This window comes from Chlorocebus sabaeus, chromosome 22 (genome assembly GCF_047675955.1).
Source record: "Chlorocebus sabaeus isolate Y175 chromosome 22, mChlSab1.0.hap1, whole genome shotgun sequence".
In the NCBI taxonomy this organism is placed as follows: domain Eukaryota; kingdom Metazoa; phylum Chordata; class Mammalia; order Primates; family Cercopithecidae; genus Chlorocebus; species Chlorocebus sabaeus.
The window spans coordinates 54,150,914-54,169,460 of record NC_132925.1 but is presented as its reverse complement, the minus strand read 5'-3'; the positions used below and the strand labels follow the sequence as shown (position 1 = coordinate 54,169,460).

Sequence of the window (18,547 nt, the reverse complement as noted above, 5' to 3'; positions counted from 1 at the left end):
ATGAATTATTTCAAACATGAGAAAGAGAATGATGTAACAAAGTTATGTGCCTACCATCCAGCTTTGTAGCATCTTAACATTATGCCACACTTTCCTCAGATTTTTCTTTTTTAAGAAGTAAAACATTATAGACAAAGCTGATTCCCCTCTGCAAACCTCTTTCCATATGCATAATTCACTCTGTGTCCTAGAAACAACTTCTGTCTTAAATTTGGCATTAATCATTACCCTGTGTGTATTTAACTGTTAATTCGGAGATAATTGTAATTCACATGCAATAAGAAACAATACAGAGAGATGCCATATACCCTTCATCCAGTTTCCCCCAATGTTATCACTGTAGTATTAACACAAGTACCACAACTGAGATGGAGATGGAAGCCGACCTTGTTGAGATTTCACCGGCTTTACATGTGCTTGTGTGTGTGTGTGCATGTGCATTTTCTATGCAATGGCACCACGTGTGGGTTAATGTGGCCATCACCACTGTCAAGATTCAGGACAGTTCATCATAAGGGTCCTTGTACTACCCTTTTTTTAAAAGCTATCACCTCTCTCTCCCCCCACTCCCTGGCCATGGCAACCACTAATCTGTTTCCCGTTTCTATGCTTTCATCATTTCCAGCCTGCTATGTAAATGGAACCATACAGTCTGTAACTTTCGGAGCTTGGCTTCTTTGCTCAGCAGAATTCCCCTGAGATATAGGCAAGCTGCTGCATGTGCTGATAAGCTGTTCCTTTTGATTGCTAAGTGGTATTTCACGGGATGGACAGACTGTCCCTTGTGATTTCAATCAGGTTGAACCAATGGAAACTGCTATTTTTGAATGTCAAAAATGGTCAAATATGGGCAAGTTCATGCAGTTTAACCTAATGAGACTCCTGACCTCAAGTAATCCGCCTGCCTCGGCCTCCCAAAGTGCTGGGATTACAGGTGTAAGCCACCATACCTGGCTGTAACTGTGCCTGGCTGTAATATTCTGTTTTTGAGATTCATTCATGTTTATGGCTCTAGTGTGTTCCTTTTTAACTGCTCTATAGATGCCATGATATGAATACGCTGCAAATACTTATCCCTTCCTTGAGTCCCTCCCTCACTTCCCTCTCCACTTCACACATTAGACACACAGTCTTTGGCACCTGCTTCATGCTGGCCCTGTGCCCGCCTCAGGGCCGTGTGAACACCATTAGCTCCTGTCCTGGAGACTCCCAGAACACCAGCTGCATCTCCCCAGCACCTGTCACTTCCTCGCACGGCTGCCTGAACACAGGCTGTTTCATGCCTCTGTACCTTCACCTCTGCTGCTCCTCCCGGGTGGGTCCCTCTCCCTCCCCTGCCAGGCAAACTTCCTCTTGTCCTTTAAGGACCAGCTCAAATATCTCCTTGTTTTTGAAAACTGCCATGTGGGTCTTTCTTCCCCTGTGTAAACAAGATGCATTCTATTTCTCTCTGGGTTCTCAGGGTCAGTGCAAAGCTCATCACACAGCAGGTGCTTATTAACTGTTTGCTAGATGGTTTAATACAGACCAGAGTGGTGGGGAAGACAGGTTAATGGTAAGGATGAGATGCCTCCATATGGGCACTGATGTGGGATTCACAGGAGGCTGCAAAAGTGCAGATTTGCAGGTGGCTCCCATGTGCACCCCCTGACCCCAATGCACACACCCACTCATGCCACTTAATAGCATTCATACGGGCGACTCAGGTGGAGGTGGCTTCAGGGGTGGTGAAAGACACCAGAGATAGACCCTAGAGAAATTCTGAAGATGAAATAGCTATGAACATGCCTGTGTCCCCCTGAAGTACCAGATGAACCTCTCACAAGGAGCCCTCTGCATCCTCGTCCTCAGTCTCCCTCATATTACCCAAAAGAGCAGCCCGGATAGGAAGAAGGTGGACTCAGGAAGATGTCAGCATGACTGGCTGTGCAGAGACAGGGCGGACCTTCTGTCAGCAACTGGACATATCCCTGGGCTATTCTCCCCTCTTCTGCAGCTAGGTCTCGGGCCCAAAGAGCAGACCCGATTCACATGGGGGGAATACAGGCATCGACATGCAGTGGTCCTGAGACCTGGGGATGCATAGGAAATAAAAAAGAGCCTTTGAACCTAAACGAGGTCCTCAGTTTCCCCATCTGTAAGATGGAGAGGCTGGAGCACATGCTTTCTAGCTCAGAGAAATATCAACCCTCTCCTTAAAGTGGATGTGGTGAGGGAGGGTAGAGTGAGGAAGAACTGCAGATCCCTCAGTGGATGGTACGGCAGCGGTAGATAGGGAGCAAGGCTCAGAGCACCTTCCCGGCTCCCATGGCCAGACTGACCTGAGGCATCCTGTGCCTTGGAAAATGCCCCACCCCCAGTCTCTTTGATAGGTTTTACTAAGAAGCAGAGGAATATTTGACACAACTTCCCATGTCTGAAGTTTCGGAAAATAAGTTCTAAGATCTTCCCTCTCTCTGCAGTATGCTGTTATTGTGTGCTATCTCTCTCTCTCTCTCTCTCTCACACACACACACACACACACACACATATATATATATTTGCAATTTTATAATTAACTTTCTGTTGATTTCCAGAGTTTTATGTATTTTCCATAACAATTTTTTCTCCCTCTACTAATGAAAGAAAATGACGACACAGAGGACTTAAATAAAAATGCCTAATTACTTATTTGCCCAAGAGAGCCGAGCAGTCATGCCTGCAAAACACCCAGCATTTTATTACCCTCTGTGAAATATTTTAATTTTCCTCTAAAAGGATTTCAGACAATCCATGGTTGCAAATGGCAGAGCTGCCTCCTCTGTAACTCAATTTATTTCCATGAACTTGAGCTCTGAAATCGCCTACATGCATTACTAAGGATCAGGGACCCTCCCCTCTTCTTCTGTGGCTTTTTAAGATCCGGACAAACCCAAAAGTTTTGCTCCTGCTGCAGAATTTCCATGAGCCCTTTTATCTCCAGGGCTCCAACTCTGTAAGGGAGTTAAGGCACTGGTATTGTTCCTGTTTTGAGGGACAGAGAACAGGCTCTGGGGAGAAAAGGGACTTGCTCCTCGTCAGGGACCTGCAGAGGGTAAGGCCTGAGGCTGCTCCAAAACCCCTGATTCCAGTTCCAGCTTAGTCCAGTACATTTCTCTGCACGGTATTGGGCCCTTGGGGAATGCTGGGTGCAGCCATGGTCATAGTGCAGCCATGGTCATATCTTTGAGAGGACATTTCATGCTCTTGTTTTGGGATGCTGGGAAGTGAATGGAGCTAAGATCAATGAATGATGACTTGAAGAGCTGCAAGTTATGGATAACATTTGCAAAAATGGGATTCAGAAAAACCATAGCATGTATCACCCATTAGGATGGCTACAATTAAAAAAAAGAAACAAACAAAAAATAATATTGGTGAGGATGTGGAGAAACAGGAATCCTTGTACACTACTGGTGGGAATCTAAAATGGTACAGCCACTATTGAAAACAGTATGGTAGTTCCTCAGAAAATTAAACGTGAAATTACTATATGATCCAGAAAGTCTGATTCTGGAGAATATGCCCCAAATAATTTTAAACAGGTACTCAAAGAAATATTTGTATACTCATGTTCAAAGCAGCATTAATCATAAAGTCTAAGAGTTGGACACAACCAACCTGTCCATCAACAGATGAATGGATAAACAAAATGTGATTTATCCATACAATGGACTATTATTCAACCTTAAAAAGGAAGGAAATTCTGATACATGCTACTACCACATGAAGCAATCTTGAGGACATTATGCTAAGTGAAATAAACCAGTCACAAAGGGACAAAAACTGTATGACTCGACTTATATGAGCTACTGGAGCAGTCAGATTTATAGACAGAAAGTAGAATGGTGGGTGCCAGATGTGGGAGGAGAGGAGAATGGAAAGTTACCATTTAATGGGTACAGAGTTTTAGTTTTGCAACCTGAAAAGAGTTCTGGAGATGAGCTGTACAACAATGCGAATGTACTTAATACTGCTATACACTTAAAAATGGCCAAGTTTGTAAATTTTATGGTATATATATTTTACGTAAATTTTTTTTTTTTTTTTTTACGGAGCCTTGCTCTGTCGCCTAGGCGCAATCTCCGCTCACTGCAAGCTCCGTCCCCTGGGTTCACGCCATTCTCCTGTCTCAGCCTCCCGTGTAGCTGGGACTACAGGCGCCCGCCACTACGCCTGGCTATTTTTTTTTTGTATTTGTAGTAGAGACGGGGTTTCACCGTGTTAGCCAGGATGGTCTCGATCTCCTGACCTCGTGATCCACCCGTCTCGGCCTCCCAAAGTACTGGGAATACAGGCGTAAGCCACCGCGCCCGGCCTACGCACATTTTTAAAATAAAAAAAGAGCTTAAAAGGCTCCCAAACAGGCCGGGTGTGGTGGCTCACACCTGTAATCCCAGCACTTTGGGAAGCTGAGGCAGGCAGATCACGTGAGGTTGGGAATTTGAGACCAGTCTGGCCAACATGTCAAAACCCCATCTCTACTAAAAATACAAAAATTAGCCAGGAGTGGTGGCAGGCACCTGTAATCCCAGGTACTCGAGAAGCTGAGGGAGGAGAATCACACACACCTGGGAGGCGGAGGTTGCAGTGAGCCGAAATTGTGCCACTGTACTCCAGCCTGGGCGTCAGAGCAGGACTCCATCTCGAAAAATAAAAATAATAATAATAAAAAAAGCTCCTAAATGAACTCCATAGCATGGTAAACTGCAATAACTGCAATGTGATAGTTTTTCTAAGAGGCCACTAGAAAACAACTTTATGCTAATTGGCTGTCTCTGGTGACCTAGCCAGCATCCTTTAAGGACAGGCATCAGCAATGATGTCTCCCCGATGCCTGGAGGCCCGACCTCAACAGCTGCAGCCATACCCGTTTCCCCAAATGCCTGCTCCGCACTCACCACTCTACTGAGCTCCTCACATGCATCACCTAATCATAGGCTCACAGCTGCCTACGGGGCAGGGGCTGTTCTTCCTCCCATTTTACAGTCATGCACAACTGAGGCCAGGAGAGTTGAGGCTGCACGGCAAGGAAGGGTCTAGTTGGCTAGGAGCCGAAGCAGGGGGCCTGGGCCCTGAGCTCACAGAGCACCTCTCCCAGAAGCCTGCCTCTCTCCCTAGCAGAGACCACTGGCTCAGAGTCACCAGGGCAGGGCAGTTTGCCTCATTTGTGCCCACATCTCCGCCCCACCAGTGCCATGGGCTGCCAGTGAACATTTGTCCAGTGAATCAATTAATAATTTTGTGTTTGTGTGTGGGGTGCTGCCAACAGGATGCCAGGTGGCACGAAATTTTGGCAGAACTTGGTTCCCAGAATCATCCTCTAAAGGCCTGGCTTTTGAGGAGAGTGAGGTGGCTGCGCAAGGCCAGTGAGCCCTGGGGTCTTCCCCAGAGGCGGGGGTGGGTGCGGGTGTCTGGGACTACAGAAGCCCCCTGGAATGCAGAGGCGCTGCACTCTAGGAGAGTAGACTCCCAGGAGCCTTCCCCAGCTCATCAGTGCAGTGTGTGTGTGTGTGTGTGTGTGTGTGTGTGTGTAGTGTACTTGTATGTGTGTGGTGTGTGTGTGTATACGATGTGTTTGATCTGTGTGTGTGGCGCATGGTGTGTGTTGTGTGTGTGGCATGTATGTTGTGCACTGTATGTGTATGGTATGTACTGTGCATAGTGTGTGTTATATGTGCTGCTGTGTGTGTGTTGTATGTGCATAGTAGGTGGTGTATGTGTGTGTGTTGTATGTGCATAGTAGGTGGTGTACGCATGTTGTGTGTTTGATGTGTGTGATATGTGGTGTATATGTGTTGTGTAGTGTGTGTGATGAGTGGTGTGTATGGTGTATGTTGTATGCATGTGGTGAGTGTTGTGTGTTTGTGTGTGATGAGTGGTGTGTGGTGTGTGTTGTATGTGCATGGGTATGTGTGGTCTGCATGTTGTATGTGTGGTGAGTGGTATGTGTGATGTGTGTGTGATGTGTACTGTGTGTGGTGAGTGGTGTGTGTATGTTGTGTGTGGTGTGTCGTGTGTGGTTTTTGTGTATGGTAATGTGGTATATGTGTGTTGTGTGTGATGAGGGGTGTATGTATTTTGTGTATGTAGTGTGTGTTGTTATGTGCATGGTAGGTGGTGTATGTGTGTTGTGTGTGTGATGAGTGATGTGTTTCATGAGTGGTGTATGTGTGCTGTGTGTGTTGTATGTGTGGTGTGTGTGATGTGTGGTGTGTGTGGTGAGTGTTGTGTGTGTTGTGTTATATGTGTGGTGTATGTGGTGTGTGTAGTGAGTGGGGTGTGTGGTGTATGTTGTATGTGCATGGTAGGTGGTATATGCGTGTGGTGTGCTGTATGTGTTAAATGTGTGGTGAGTGTTGTGTGTGTGTTCTATGTGTGGTGTGTATGATGAGTGGTGTGTGTTTTGTGTACATGGTGTGTCTTGTATATGTGTGGTAGGTGGTGTGTGTGTGTGGTGTGTGTGTTGTATTGTGTGGCAGGTGGTATATGTGTGTTGTGTGTTTGTGTGTGTTGTGATGTGTGAGTTATGTGTGTTCTGTGTGTGTGGTAGGTGGTGTATGTGTGTTGTGTGTTTGTGTGGTGTGTGTGGTGAGTGGTGTGTGTTGTGTGCTGTATGTGCATGATGGGTGGTGTATGTGTGGTGTGTGTGGTGTGTGTGTATGTGTCACTGTGTGCGTATCAGGGTGAAGGGACTAACAGCTCTGTTAAAAACTGGAATTCCCCATCTGAAGTGATTTCCTTTAAACTCTTCTTCCAGAGACGGTGTTCACAAAAACCACCAAAAGCAAAACCCTTGTTGAATTCAACACCTAGGTCCCTGCTGTTCCGTATACCCCATGGCCCATCTCCCCACCTCAGTGCCCTGCTAAGTCCCTTCCAGCATCTTCCACACCTTCTGACCCTATTGGCTTGGCCAGAGCCCAGTCTCGGGGCGTGGCCTGGCTCAGGGGGACTTTGGGGCTCTCTGGAATATTAGATTGAGCCCTGAGTTTGGTCCCAGGAGATCTGAATTCAAGGGCTGTCTCTGCTTCCCCTCTTCCCCTTTCTCCTCGGCCCTCCCTACTATCTCCTAGGTTTTAAGATTTATGGGAAATACAACACAGACAATCCTCCTCCCTTCTGGGGTTATTGGCCTTGTGGCTACCTCTGTGTAGAATGGGGTGTCCTGGGGACCTGGGGCTTCACCAGGCGAAGCTTGGCTTATCTACTCAGGAAAACCATCCAGCAGGGGGAAGCCTTCCTTCAGAACCACTTCAGGGGCTCCAGGGAGATTTGTTTCTCTCTCAATAGCTTATGTTTCAGAAATATGCCATAAACTTCCAACAGTTCAGCTCCACAAGTGCCCATCAGTTTAACAGTTCAAATGTCAACTGTAGTGTCAATCTCTTCTAAAAGAGGTCTAGTGAAGTAGAAAATTTAAGTCCGCTCGGGTGGTTTCAGTACACGGAATAGACATGGACAGAACACGGGAATGTTTTCCCAAGGAAGCGCGGTGCCTCCAGAGTCGGAGGAAAGAGCTATTTCCATCTGAAAGCTCAGCTGTGGCTTGGAGGAGCTGCAGGGTGGCTAGAGCTGCTAGTGGAAGTCTTGACGTACAAAGCACCGGAGACCACAAAGGGAATCTGAGGGTGTGCTAGGGTTTCTGAGGCAGGGAAGCAATTTCTGACTAAAAGATGATTCACGCAGCTTCCCTCCGAGGGCAAGTTTAGTTCCTGATGATTAGAAATAAGAATGGAGGCTGGGTGCGGTGGCTCAAGCCTGTGATCCCAGCACTTTGGGAGGCCGAGGCGGGCGGATCACGAGGTCAGGAGCTCAAGACCATCCTGGCTAACATGGTGAAACCCCGTTTCTACTAAAAAAAACCAAAAAAATTAGCCGGGCGTGGTGGCGCATGCCTGTAGTCCCAGATACTCGGGAGGCTGAGGCAGGAGAATGGCGTGAACCCGGGAGGCGGAGCTTGCAGTGAGCCGAGACTGCGCCATTGCACTCCAGCCTGGGTGACAGAGTGAAACTCCGTCTCATAAAAAAAAAAAAAAAAAAAAAAAAAAAAGAATGGAAAGAAAAAAGACTCTGCCATTCTCAGAAAGGATGGGATACAGGATGGGGCTGGGTGCCTGAGAGGCCTCCCAGCCTGCAGCCTCAGCCCTCGCACCACCCTCCACCTGTGCCTGGGGTGGTTCTTCTGAACGCTGGGAGGAGAAAGCCCATTAGGGGCTTATTTGCTACCACTGGCTCCCCCTAGTTCTCGCAGCCTCACCTCTCATCATTCTGGCCCTGCAGAAATGCCCAGGCCACAAATCACCATGTTTCCTAAGTAAGTCACACATCTTAAGATCTCTCGGCCTCTGCAGGGTCGTGCCCCCTGCCTGGAATACTCTTGCCTCCTGCCTGCTTGGTGAACTCCTCCAGAATTCTCTGGGCCCAGCTCTGCCACTTGGTGGTGAGGAGCAACCCTGGCAGGTTCCCTTCTGTTTCTGCAGTGCGGTTTTCCTAGCTGCAAGATGGGAATGGTCCTGTTTGGCCAGCTGATCTGAAGGGGATATGGAGGATCAGGAAAGACAGTGGCTGGCACAGCAAACTACAGAGGGGAAGGCTCAGAATGAGCAGCAGAGGGAAACAGAGTAATGGCTGCCATGGATGAGCGCCGGCCTGCTCTGCGTCAAGCACTGTGCGGGGCACTGTACACACCTCCTCAGCTCATCTAAGCTTCAAAATAGCCCTTGGACAAACAGCCTCAGGGCAGAGATGTAGCTCTGCCCTGAGTGGCAGGGACCTGCCTGGGCTTGGGATTGTTACAGATCTAAGTTCCAATCCTGGCTTGGCCTCAGATCTGCTCGGGCACTCTCGGCATGTGCTTTAACTGCTCTAACTGCAGGGTCCTTATCTATGCATTGGGTGTGGTGTCACCTACTCTGTGGGTTGTCATACAAAGCAAGGTAGGGAAAGCACTTGGCATTGAGCCTAGCTAAGTAAATGTTAGCAACAATGATATGCTTCCTTTATAGACTGAAAAACAGAGGCTCAGAGAGGTTGGCTCAGGGTCACACAGGTGATGAGTGTTGAGGCTGGGTATGAACCATGGTCTGTTGGACTTTAGAGCCAAACCTCTTAACCATTGCTTCCTGAGCTAGGTATTGGAACACCTGGAACTTCACTAACCCATGGGGTGACTTGGGACAAATCCCTTCCCATTTCTCAGAGTAAACTGAGGGGGCTGAACTAGGTAGTCTCTATGGTTTGTGAATCTTGTAGACCTTGCAATCTATCCTTGCAAATACTCTTTTTTTTTTTCAGTAAAATGCATCAGCTAATTGGGAGGTCTATGGATCAGTGATGCCTGGATGGCTGAGGGTAGTTGTGGAAGAGACCAACACAACAAGCTGGAGGTAGTGAAAGAGCACTGGTATTGGCCATGGGACTGGATCCAAGGCCATCTCCTGCCTCTTGCTGCCACACAAGAACAAAAAAGTAGAAGGTAGAGAGACAGCAGTCCTGCCTCAGGACTCCTATAAATTCATAGTCACCCATCCGCCCACTCACATATTCATTCATCCATCCATCCGTCCATTCATTCATCCATCCATCTACTCATCCACCATTCCATTCCATCAAGCAATCAACACATCTACCCATCCCATCCATCCATCCATCCATCCATCCATCCATCCATCCATCCACCAGCCAATACATCCATGCATCCACTCATCCATCCACCAACCAACACATCCATCCATCCATTTACCAACCATCACATCCACCCATTCATCCACCTAACCACCATCCATCCATCCACCTACCCATTCACCCATCTATTCATCCACCCACCCATTCATGCATTCATCCATCAATCCATCCATCCATCTACTCATTCATCCATCCACCCATCCATCTACCTACCCACCACTCATCCATCCATTCCCCCTTCTCCCTACCTACCCCTCATCTCATTGATTACTCATCTACACATTTATTCACCAGTCCATTCACTTACATCACCCATCCAACCAGCACTTCCCAAAAGTCTATCCGAGGGGGATGAGAGAAGACTCAGCTGTCTCCTGCTCTTAAAAAGCCCACAGCCTGGCATCAGACAGCAAGAAAACACAGAGGAACTGGCCTCCTTGTGGAGGGGGAAATACAGCATATGGGAGCCCAGCCCTGCCCAGGGTCTTATTTTCCCAGTCCAGGCTCATTTCCCAATTAAAGCTGATGGGTAGTGAAGCTGGTGGACATTGCATGTCATTCCTGCCCTGTCTCCTTTTGTATGGTTTCAGAATGCCCTGCAATCTAGATTTCCTGTCCTGGTTTGGAGGGTGGCCAGGTGTCTGACCTGAGCCGAGCAGCTCAAGCCTCTTCTCAGTCTTCATCTGAGCCTAGAAAGGGGAGCCCCTGAGAGGCCTTTTGCCCCATATGGCTTGCAGGCCCTGGCTGTGAATCTCACCCTCTGGACCCCAGACCTTTCTTCCCAAGCAGACCGTAGGCTAGAGGTGCTGCAGGGTTGGTTTCTATGACCAGGAACCTAGTCTGGACATCTGACTCAACAGCTAGCTTTAGAGTATCCATGGGTTAGCTTTGCCGCTAATTGGCTGAATGGTTTTGGGCAATAGCCTTTCCCTCTCTAGTCCTGATGTCTCTGCTCTCTTTATTTGTTAACCTCTGCATTGCTACAAATGGAATTTCCTTTCAGTGGATGATTTTATTGCTGAATAACAACAATACTAGTCATACTGAGTGCTGTGTGCTAAGCACTTTCCATTAACTAACTCACTTTATCCTCACAACAATCCAAGATTCTCCCCCTCCCCTAGGAAACTGAGGCACTGAGAGGTTAAATAATTTGTTTATATTCATACAGCTGGTGAGGGATTTGAACGAAGGCAGTCTGGCTCCAGAGTCCAAGTTTTAACCACTACCCAGTCACACAGAGGCTCTGCTGTCCTTCTCACATCGATGGCTGTCAGCTTCCAGCAAAAAGAATAATGTGGCCAGGGAACTTACAAGAAAGACCCAGAAAGACAGGCGCAGGTATCCTTTGATGCCAGAGTTCCAGATACAGAGGGGACTCTGGGAGGTAAGGGACCTGGCCTGGGTTACAAACCAAGGACCCCAGTTCCCACCTCTCTCTAACCTCAGCAGCTGCACTTCCTCAGATGGACCGACTGACCCCTGTCCTTTATGCCACTTGAACAGACTCAATCCACCAACATCTGGAAATGACATTTCAGCTTTGCCTCCAGTGCTAAAAAGCACTGCTTAATTGAGACTCATCACTGTGGAGAGGTTTCCTCAGCCTTCTTGGCAGATCCCAAGAACTTTTTTGACTATAATTGCACTACACACATCTCAATCCAAGCCCACCCCACAGGGCTGTGCCCACAAGGCTAAAGCCCATTCTATGAATTGCCCTGTTCCCCTCTCTGCCACATCTGCAGGAGGAGATCATTATCAGCATCCCAGTTATTTTAGGAAAGCCTGGGGAGCACAATAAAGCATCGCTGATCTCCCTTGATTCCCAAATTGGGTGGGGTGGGGGAAGAAGACAAAAGCGTCATCAGTTTGGCATCACCCCAAGGTTCTCTATCACCGTCTTCACGGGTCCTCTAACCTACTTTCCCCTTTGTCAGTTCTGCCTCCTTTAGTCTGCTGCTCCAGGGTGATGCGGGTGGCTGCTCAGCTGCTGCAGAGGGTGCAGGAGCTGCCTCCTCCTCCTTCCCCTACCAGCCCTTGGCTCTTTGCTGCTGACCCACGCTCTCTTCCCCATTTTGACAAAGCTGTTAGCAGCTCCTACAAACCAACCTAATCGAGAGGGTTGCAGCTGGCTCAGGGGCAGAAGGAGGAGGAGGTCAGGGCTCAGCACATTGGAAGGGTAAACAAAAAAGCTTAGCAGATCACCCAGATGCTCACGAGGCAGAAATGCTCTACATCTGGGAGCTGATGGACATCTGGATGGATGAACTTTGGGTTTCTCTTCATCCAGTGCTGGTTAATTACAAAGGGGCAACCTGTGCTTCTTAACCAGATAGGGTTTATAGCATGGTGAATCTAGGCAGCTTAGCTGACAGTAAGTTGAGAGTTTTTCTTATCAAAATGGATAATATTACTACTATTACTAACAACATCATCATCAGTGGTAGATTGTGAAAATGGCCACGATTATTCTCCTTTCTGTCCTTATGCACTTCTCATGTCCTTACAGCACTTCTCATCAAGAGGTGAAGTCTATTTTCCCACTGTGTGAATCTGGGCTGGCCTCCTGACTTATATTGGCCAAGAGAATGCGGCAAAAAGTGACAATGTGGCGGTTCAGGCCTCAAGAGAACTTGCACACTTCTGCTCTCTCTTTGAGGCCTGTTGTCGCCATGTGAACAAGCCCAGGCTAGCCTGCTAGAAGAGGTAAGACCACACAGGGCAGGGATGAGCCAGCCCAGCTGAGGCCATGCTAGATCAGCCTACAGTTCTGCCAAGATCAGCAGAGCTATCCACGTGACCCCCTGCAGATGCAGGAGGAAGCCCAGCTGAGACCAGAAGAACCATCCAGCTGAGCCCAGCCTGAACTGCTGACTCACAGGACTTTGAGTGAAATACACAGGTTTGTTTCAAGCCATTAAGTTTTGGAGTAGTTTGTTATGCAGCAAAAGCACACTAATAAAAAGTTTGTGCGTGTGTGGGCAGGGGGAGTGGGGGTTCAATGACAGGATTTAAAAAACATAACAATAAAGGTTTGTCACACAAACATTATAGCAATATTAATAGTATATTAAGTCAAACAGAAACATGTTGCTTACTATCTGACCATACCAAAATATATTAGCAGGATTTGAGACTATGAATCATATTGTTCAACCTGCCCAGTACCTCTGTACCATCCCATGAATGTTGCTCCCTCTGGTGGTGGATGTGCCTGGTACCCACTTACCAGAATCTTGGTGGTGTAGGCGCTGTTGATGGCGATGGCATTGACCAGTAGCTCCATGGTCTTGGTGTTGATGGAGCTGGGGTCAGGGATCTCTTTATAGTGGACGTCACCAACATACGCCTGTACCACTGTCATGCGATTGGTGGTCAGCGTGCCCGTCTTGTCTGAGCAGATGGCTGTGGCATTGCCCATGGTCTCACAGGCATCCAGGTGGCGTACCAGGTTGTTGTCTTTCATCATTTTCTGGGAGAAGGGGCAAGTGAGAGGGCATCAGTGAGGAGAGGGGCTGGGGAGCATGGCACTGGGTAAACATGTAGTAAATAAGGCAGAGCCACCACAGCCTGCCCCTTTGCTTCCTGCACTTGTAAAGGATCTTGGTTGCTGCTGTCTCCTACACCTGGGCTTCTTCTGTCTGTGCATGGCCCTTTTCTTTCTCTTTTAGTATTTGAACCATTTAAAAGACTCAATTAATTGAATTTATTAATTTGGATTATAGAAGTAATCTACATTCTTTATGGGAAAAAGGGGGAAAGATAAATAAGGTTGGTTCCTCTCTGGGTACTTTAAATATTTTTCTCTTACAGACTAACATAAGTAACTATTCCTTATTTGGTTATGAATTTTCTCAAATGTATCATCTTTCACTGGTGCCTGGCTTTCACTGTCATTTTAATTTTACCAAAAGTAAATAAATTAGGATATAGGAAAATATCTGGAAAAATATCAAAGTGTTAATGTCATTATTGCTAAATGATAGAATTATAGATTTTTATCTTTTCTATGACTAACATGTATTATCACTTGCATAATAAAAACCACATATTTCTTTAAAAAATATGTACACAAAAGGGAGAAAGAAAACATATTGACTATTAGCTACCGTGCAGAACTAGGTACATCTTGTAATCAACATCCTTTTTTTTGAAATTTATAACAAAAATGGAGTATTCCTAGTATTCCTATATGTAATATTTTCTTCTATCTGTCTTTTTTTTCTCTCTGGCCCAACTCCACACTCATACCTTCTTCTAGGTTCTCAAACAAGTAATGCAAATGGAGTAATTCTCGAGGAAATACTGTTCTTCATGCAGGCCCTCCTGACATAGCAGTTGAATCAGATAGAGTTCTAGGCTGTGCCTAGGAATTTGATTTCCTTTATTTTGCTCCTCATTATAACTCGTTATAACCAGGGTAAAAAAGAAGTGCAGTTGGAATAATTGTAATAGAGCTTTATGTTACTAAAAATGAGTATTAGCAGGATTATATTCTTTTGCAGTTTCTCCTACTGTAACTTGTGACAATAGTAATAATAAATGCATGTTGAATGATCAACAGCAACTTGAATTTGCAACACATGTTACAGTTTGCAAAGTCTTCTCCGATGTTATAAGAATTCTGTGGCATATGAGAAGATTCTGGTAATCCATTTTGGCAATTGAAGAAATCTAGGCAAAGTGACTGCCCAGGATCACACACCTGGAGGGGTTTAAGGCCAGGATTTGAACCTACCTCCATTTAACCTCACAGCCTGGACCTTTCTATCAGGCCTCAGCCCACTTGCACTCTCTGAAGAGGGTTCATCTGTTGGGCTCAAGAATCTTTAAGTCCGTACTGTCCAATATGGTAGTCACATGTATTGTGACTATACATGTATAGGGTACTGAGCACTTGAAATATGGCTATTCTGAAGTGAAATGTGCTGTGAGTGCAAAATACACACCAGATTTAGAGGATATTATGAAAAAAATGTAAAAGTAGTAGTTCATTTATAATTATTATATTGATCACATGTTGGATTGATAATAATTTTGACATACTGGGTTAAGTACATTACATTATTAAAATCAACTTCACTGATTTCTTTTTACTTTTTTAAAATAATGTAGCTACTAGGAATTTTTCTTCTTTTTTAAAAAAATTATTTTATTTTGTAGAGATGGGGTCTCACTATTTGCCCAGGCTGATCTTGAACTTCTGGGCTCAAGCGATCCTCCTGCCTCAGCCTTTGAAAGTGCTGGGGATTACAGGCATGAGTCACCACGCCTGGCCGCTACTAGGAAACTTACAATTGCACATGTGGCTCCCATTCTGTCTCTTTTTGGGCAGTGCTGATCTAAGTGGTCAGTCATCTTTGTGCTCCTGATAGTGGCTCCCAGGTCCAGGCTCACAGAGGGCACAGTCTGCCTCTCCTGTGTTGGGGTGCTCTCCTAAGTTTATCAAGTGTCTGTAAAAGTAACACTACCTAAGACGAGCGAAGGTAGTGGGTGCCAGAGATATGAACTGCAGAAGGCGCAGAGCCTAAAAGCATCTGTATATGATTCTCCCAAACGAGCTCTGTGCAACTTTCAAGGACATCCCCAGGCTCAGTGAAGTGGCTGTGGAGGCCCCCTACTCATGACAGTCACCCTCTGCTGGCCCCGGGTCCCAAAGTAGCCTCTTGTTGTGACCTGTTTGGGCTTTGGTTTGTGGGGATGGAGTTTCTTCAAGAACCCTAAAACAGGAAGATGATAAGGGCCGTATCTGTTACAAAGAACTGCCACTTTCTGGCACCTGTCTGGAGATCTCTTTTCTGTATGAAATTACATCGGAGAGCCCAGCCCAAATTCCAGCTTGGAAACTGATGCTCACCATGCCCTCTGGAAGCTCTGCCAATTTCTCAAGAGTGAATGCCTTGTTTATAAACATGGCCACGCCTCCACCCTCGCAGGGACATTCAGGCATGGGGCGCTGGAAACAGGAGCCCTACGCCCGGCCCTTCCAGGTGGAAAACACATGGGGCAAAGGGAAAAAATGAGACCCGGGTGTAAGAACCTGGGGGTGACCCAGTAGCATCAGACTGGCAGTGACTGGGCTCCGCAGACAGCCATGGCCTGGCTGCAGTGGAGGTGCAGCTCTGCCATCAGGTAGTGCTTAGAAAGGTCCCAGTCCTTGGAAAACATTCATGACTCCAGCTCTTCATTTAACTGCTTTAAAATTTCTTATATTTTTAGCCTCTTTCCAGAGGGGAGGAGGCTTCCATGAAATCAGACTTCCTTTTTGTTTTTGGCTTACCCCTCTCACTTTAGGGAGCCACCTCTGAGATGAGTTTTACAAGCGCTACGGTTACCCGAGGGGCCTATGTCTCAGACCGCCAGACTTCTGTGTAAATTTGGTGGGGTAAGGATGAATTCTGGCTTGCACGGTGATGTCTTTACTATGTTTAAAAATTTTTTGAGTTGATTATCAATGTCTAAAAATCGCGAGAGTTAATACATTAAGTCCAGATTTCTGGCTTCTCTTGGAAAAAGGTGACAATGTGGCAATGCTGGGTCTGCACCCCTGCAAGACGGCATGTGACTGGGCTGAATAACAGCTGCCTCTTCAGCCAGGGTATGGCTCTCTGGTTTGCCACAGGCCCCTGGACTCTATGAAAGCATCAGAGTTTTGGGGTCCTGCATACATTCTTTTGAGCTCCCAGGGGGTCTATGGGCTTCTTCGTTCATCTCCCAACCCCAGCACCGGCCCCAATGATCCCCCAGGCCCTCGGCTGCAGCTGCATCAGTCGGCCGGTCCTGCTCTCCTCCCCTCTCACCTTCACTGAGTAGGCCAATGAGATGGTGACGGCCAGAGGGAGCCCCTCGGGCACGGCGACCACCAGCACCGTCACGCCAATGATGAAGAACTTGACAAAGTACTGCACGTAGACAGGTGTGCACTCAGGCAGCCATGGCTTCTTGTTGACCACGAAGGTGTCCACGGTGAAGTACAGAACCAGGATGATCACTGTGATTGCTGACATCACCAAGCCTGCAATGTGAAGGACACATGCTCGAGGGGTTCCAGGAAGTGGAGGCCGTGGGTGGTGTGGACCAAACCTTTGGCTGAAAGAGCTCTGGGTCAGGCTGACCCCAGCTCACCTCCCAGCTCCGCCACTCCTTGCTTTGTGACCTGTGGCAAGTTCTTGAGACCTTGATCCTCACCGAGCCTCAGTCTCCTGCTCTGTACAATGGGGATGCACATTTCCTCCCCAGGATTTTGTAAGGCTCAAATGTGGTAATGCAAGCAAAGTGCCCAGTATAGTGCTCAACACATAGTAGGTATTCTGACACATAGTAGGTGCTCAAGAGATGTGTGCCAAGTGACTGTGTGAATAAATGGTGGAATGGTTTGCATAGAGCTTTCACACAATAATGATGTAAAGTTGGTATCATTTATTTATTCATTTATTTGACAAATACCTTTTGAGCACCTATGACACGCCAGGCACATCTTAGTTCCTCGTTTGGGAACTAAAGACACAGCAGTAAAGAAGATAAGAGTTCCTGCCCTTGAGGAGCAGACATTCTAGAGGAGGAGGAAGACAAGAAACAAAAAAACAAATACATGAACAAGACAATTTCAGATATGGCTACACACTGTGAAGAAAAAGGCTGGGATGATGTGACAGAAAGTGACACTGGGGGACGGGGAGGTAGGGAGTGGTTACTTTAGCTAGAGTGGCCAGGGAAGGCTTCTTGGAGGAGGTGATATTTGAGCAGACACCAGTTGCATAGTGACCTAGGGAAGAACATTCCATGTAGAGGAAACAGCAGGTAGCTATTTTTCAGATGAAGAAACTGAGGCTCAGAGAGGAGAAGTGACTTGCTTGCAGCCACAGGCGAGAAAAATGCTGTAACTGTAGGAATGCAGCTGGGGACCTGTCCTGATCCCCTGGGGGTTCCTCTTGCTAGTTTAGCATGCCCATCCCCTATCTGCTACAGGTGCTACTGCAGGTGCTGTGGAGACTGCTCACACCCACAGCCTCTGACAGAGGAGGAGCCTGCTAAGGTGACTGGGTCCGCTTGTCGGGAAGGGCCTGGGAATGCACTCCCATCTCAACCTGATGGCCAACATCCAGCGGCTGACGTGTTAGTCCCAAAGCCCAGCCATCTGCTTTGAGGTAGGACAGACCCTAGAGTTCTGGGCAGCATGGACTTCATCCTGAGGACAGTGAGAGTCACGGAGGAGGCTTGAGCAGAGGAGGGCAGGGATGAATTTGGGTTGCTCCAGAGCTCCCAAGGGATCGGGAGAAGCTGGGAGTTCTCTGGAAATCTCAGCTGCCCCTGGCTTCTTCCCTGGCCTGGACCTGTGCCCCTTGCGGGTCGCTTAGTTCCTGGCCCTGTCAGTGCCATGTTTCCATGGAGTCTTCTGCCCGTGGCGGTGGCGATGGTGGGATAGAGGATAGAGGAAATCCCTGAGCCCATAGCTCTCTACCCCCACCTCCAGCTGCAGAGCCTCAGAGCCGGCTCCATCCCTGTCTGACAGTCGAAGGGGCGGGAAGCCAAGCTCCCAGCAGCCAGGAGCTGTCACCAGGCCCCCAAGTTTAAATATAGACAGCCAAGTCTGTAATCTGCTTCTCTTCCCCACGTGGTGGTATCTATAATTAGAGCTGGGGAGACAGCCACAAAGGATCGAGCAGCCAGGTGGGAAGGCCTTGGTGTTTGCTACCTCCTTACCCGGGAGGGGAAGCCTAGGCCATGCCAGAGGGTCGGGGGCTCACTTTGCAGCTGGGCCAGCGGGGCTCTCACCAGCCATCACCTGCAGTTACCACTTTAGTTGGGATGCCCAGTTTGTTGTGCTGGGGCTCAGACC

General features: G+C 47.5%; 1 protein-coding gene across 13 annotated transcripts in view; it reads right to left on the bottom strand.

Moving 5' to 3' along the window:
* The window catches only part of ATP2B2 (ATPase plasma membrane Ca2+ transporting 2), a 381,947-nt gene that overhangs the window by 36,179 nt on the left and 327,221 nt on the right, over nucleotides 1-18,547 (bottom strand). For all 13 annotated transcript variants that reach the window (XR_012090577.1, XR_012090579.1, XR_012090580.1 and 10 more), the window contains 2 exons: nucleotides 16,509-16,723; nucleotides 12,938-13,180 (listed from right to left, as the gene is read on the bottom strand). Coding sequence is in view for 8 of the 13 variants with exons in the window: in XM_073009848.1 (XP_072865949.1) it covers nucleotides 12,938-13,180; nucleotides 16,509-16,723 (458 nt within the window). In the remaining 5 variants the exon portion in view is untranslated. The remainder of the gene's footprint in view (nucleotides 1-12,937; nucleotides 13,181-16,508; nucleotides 16,724-18,547) is intronic.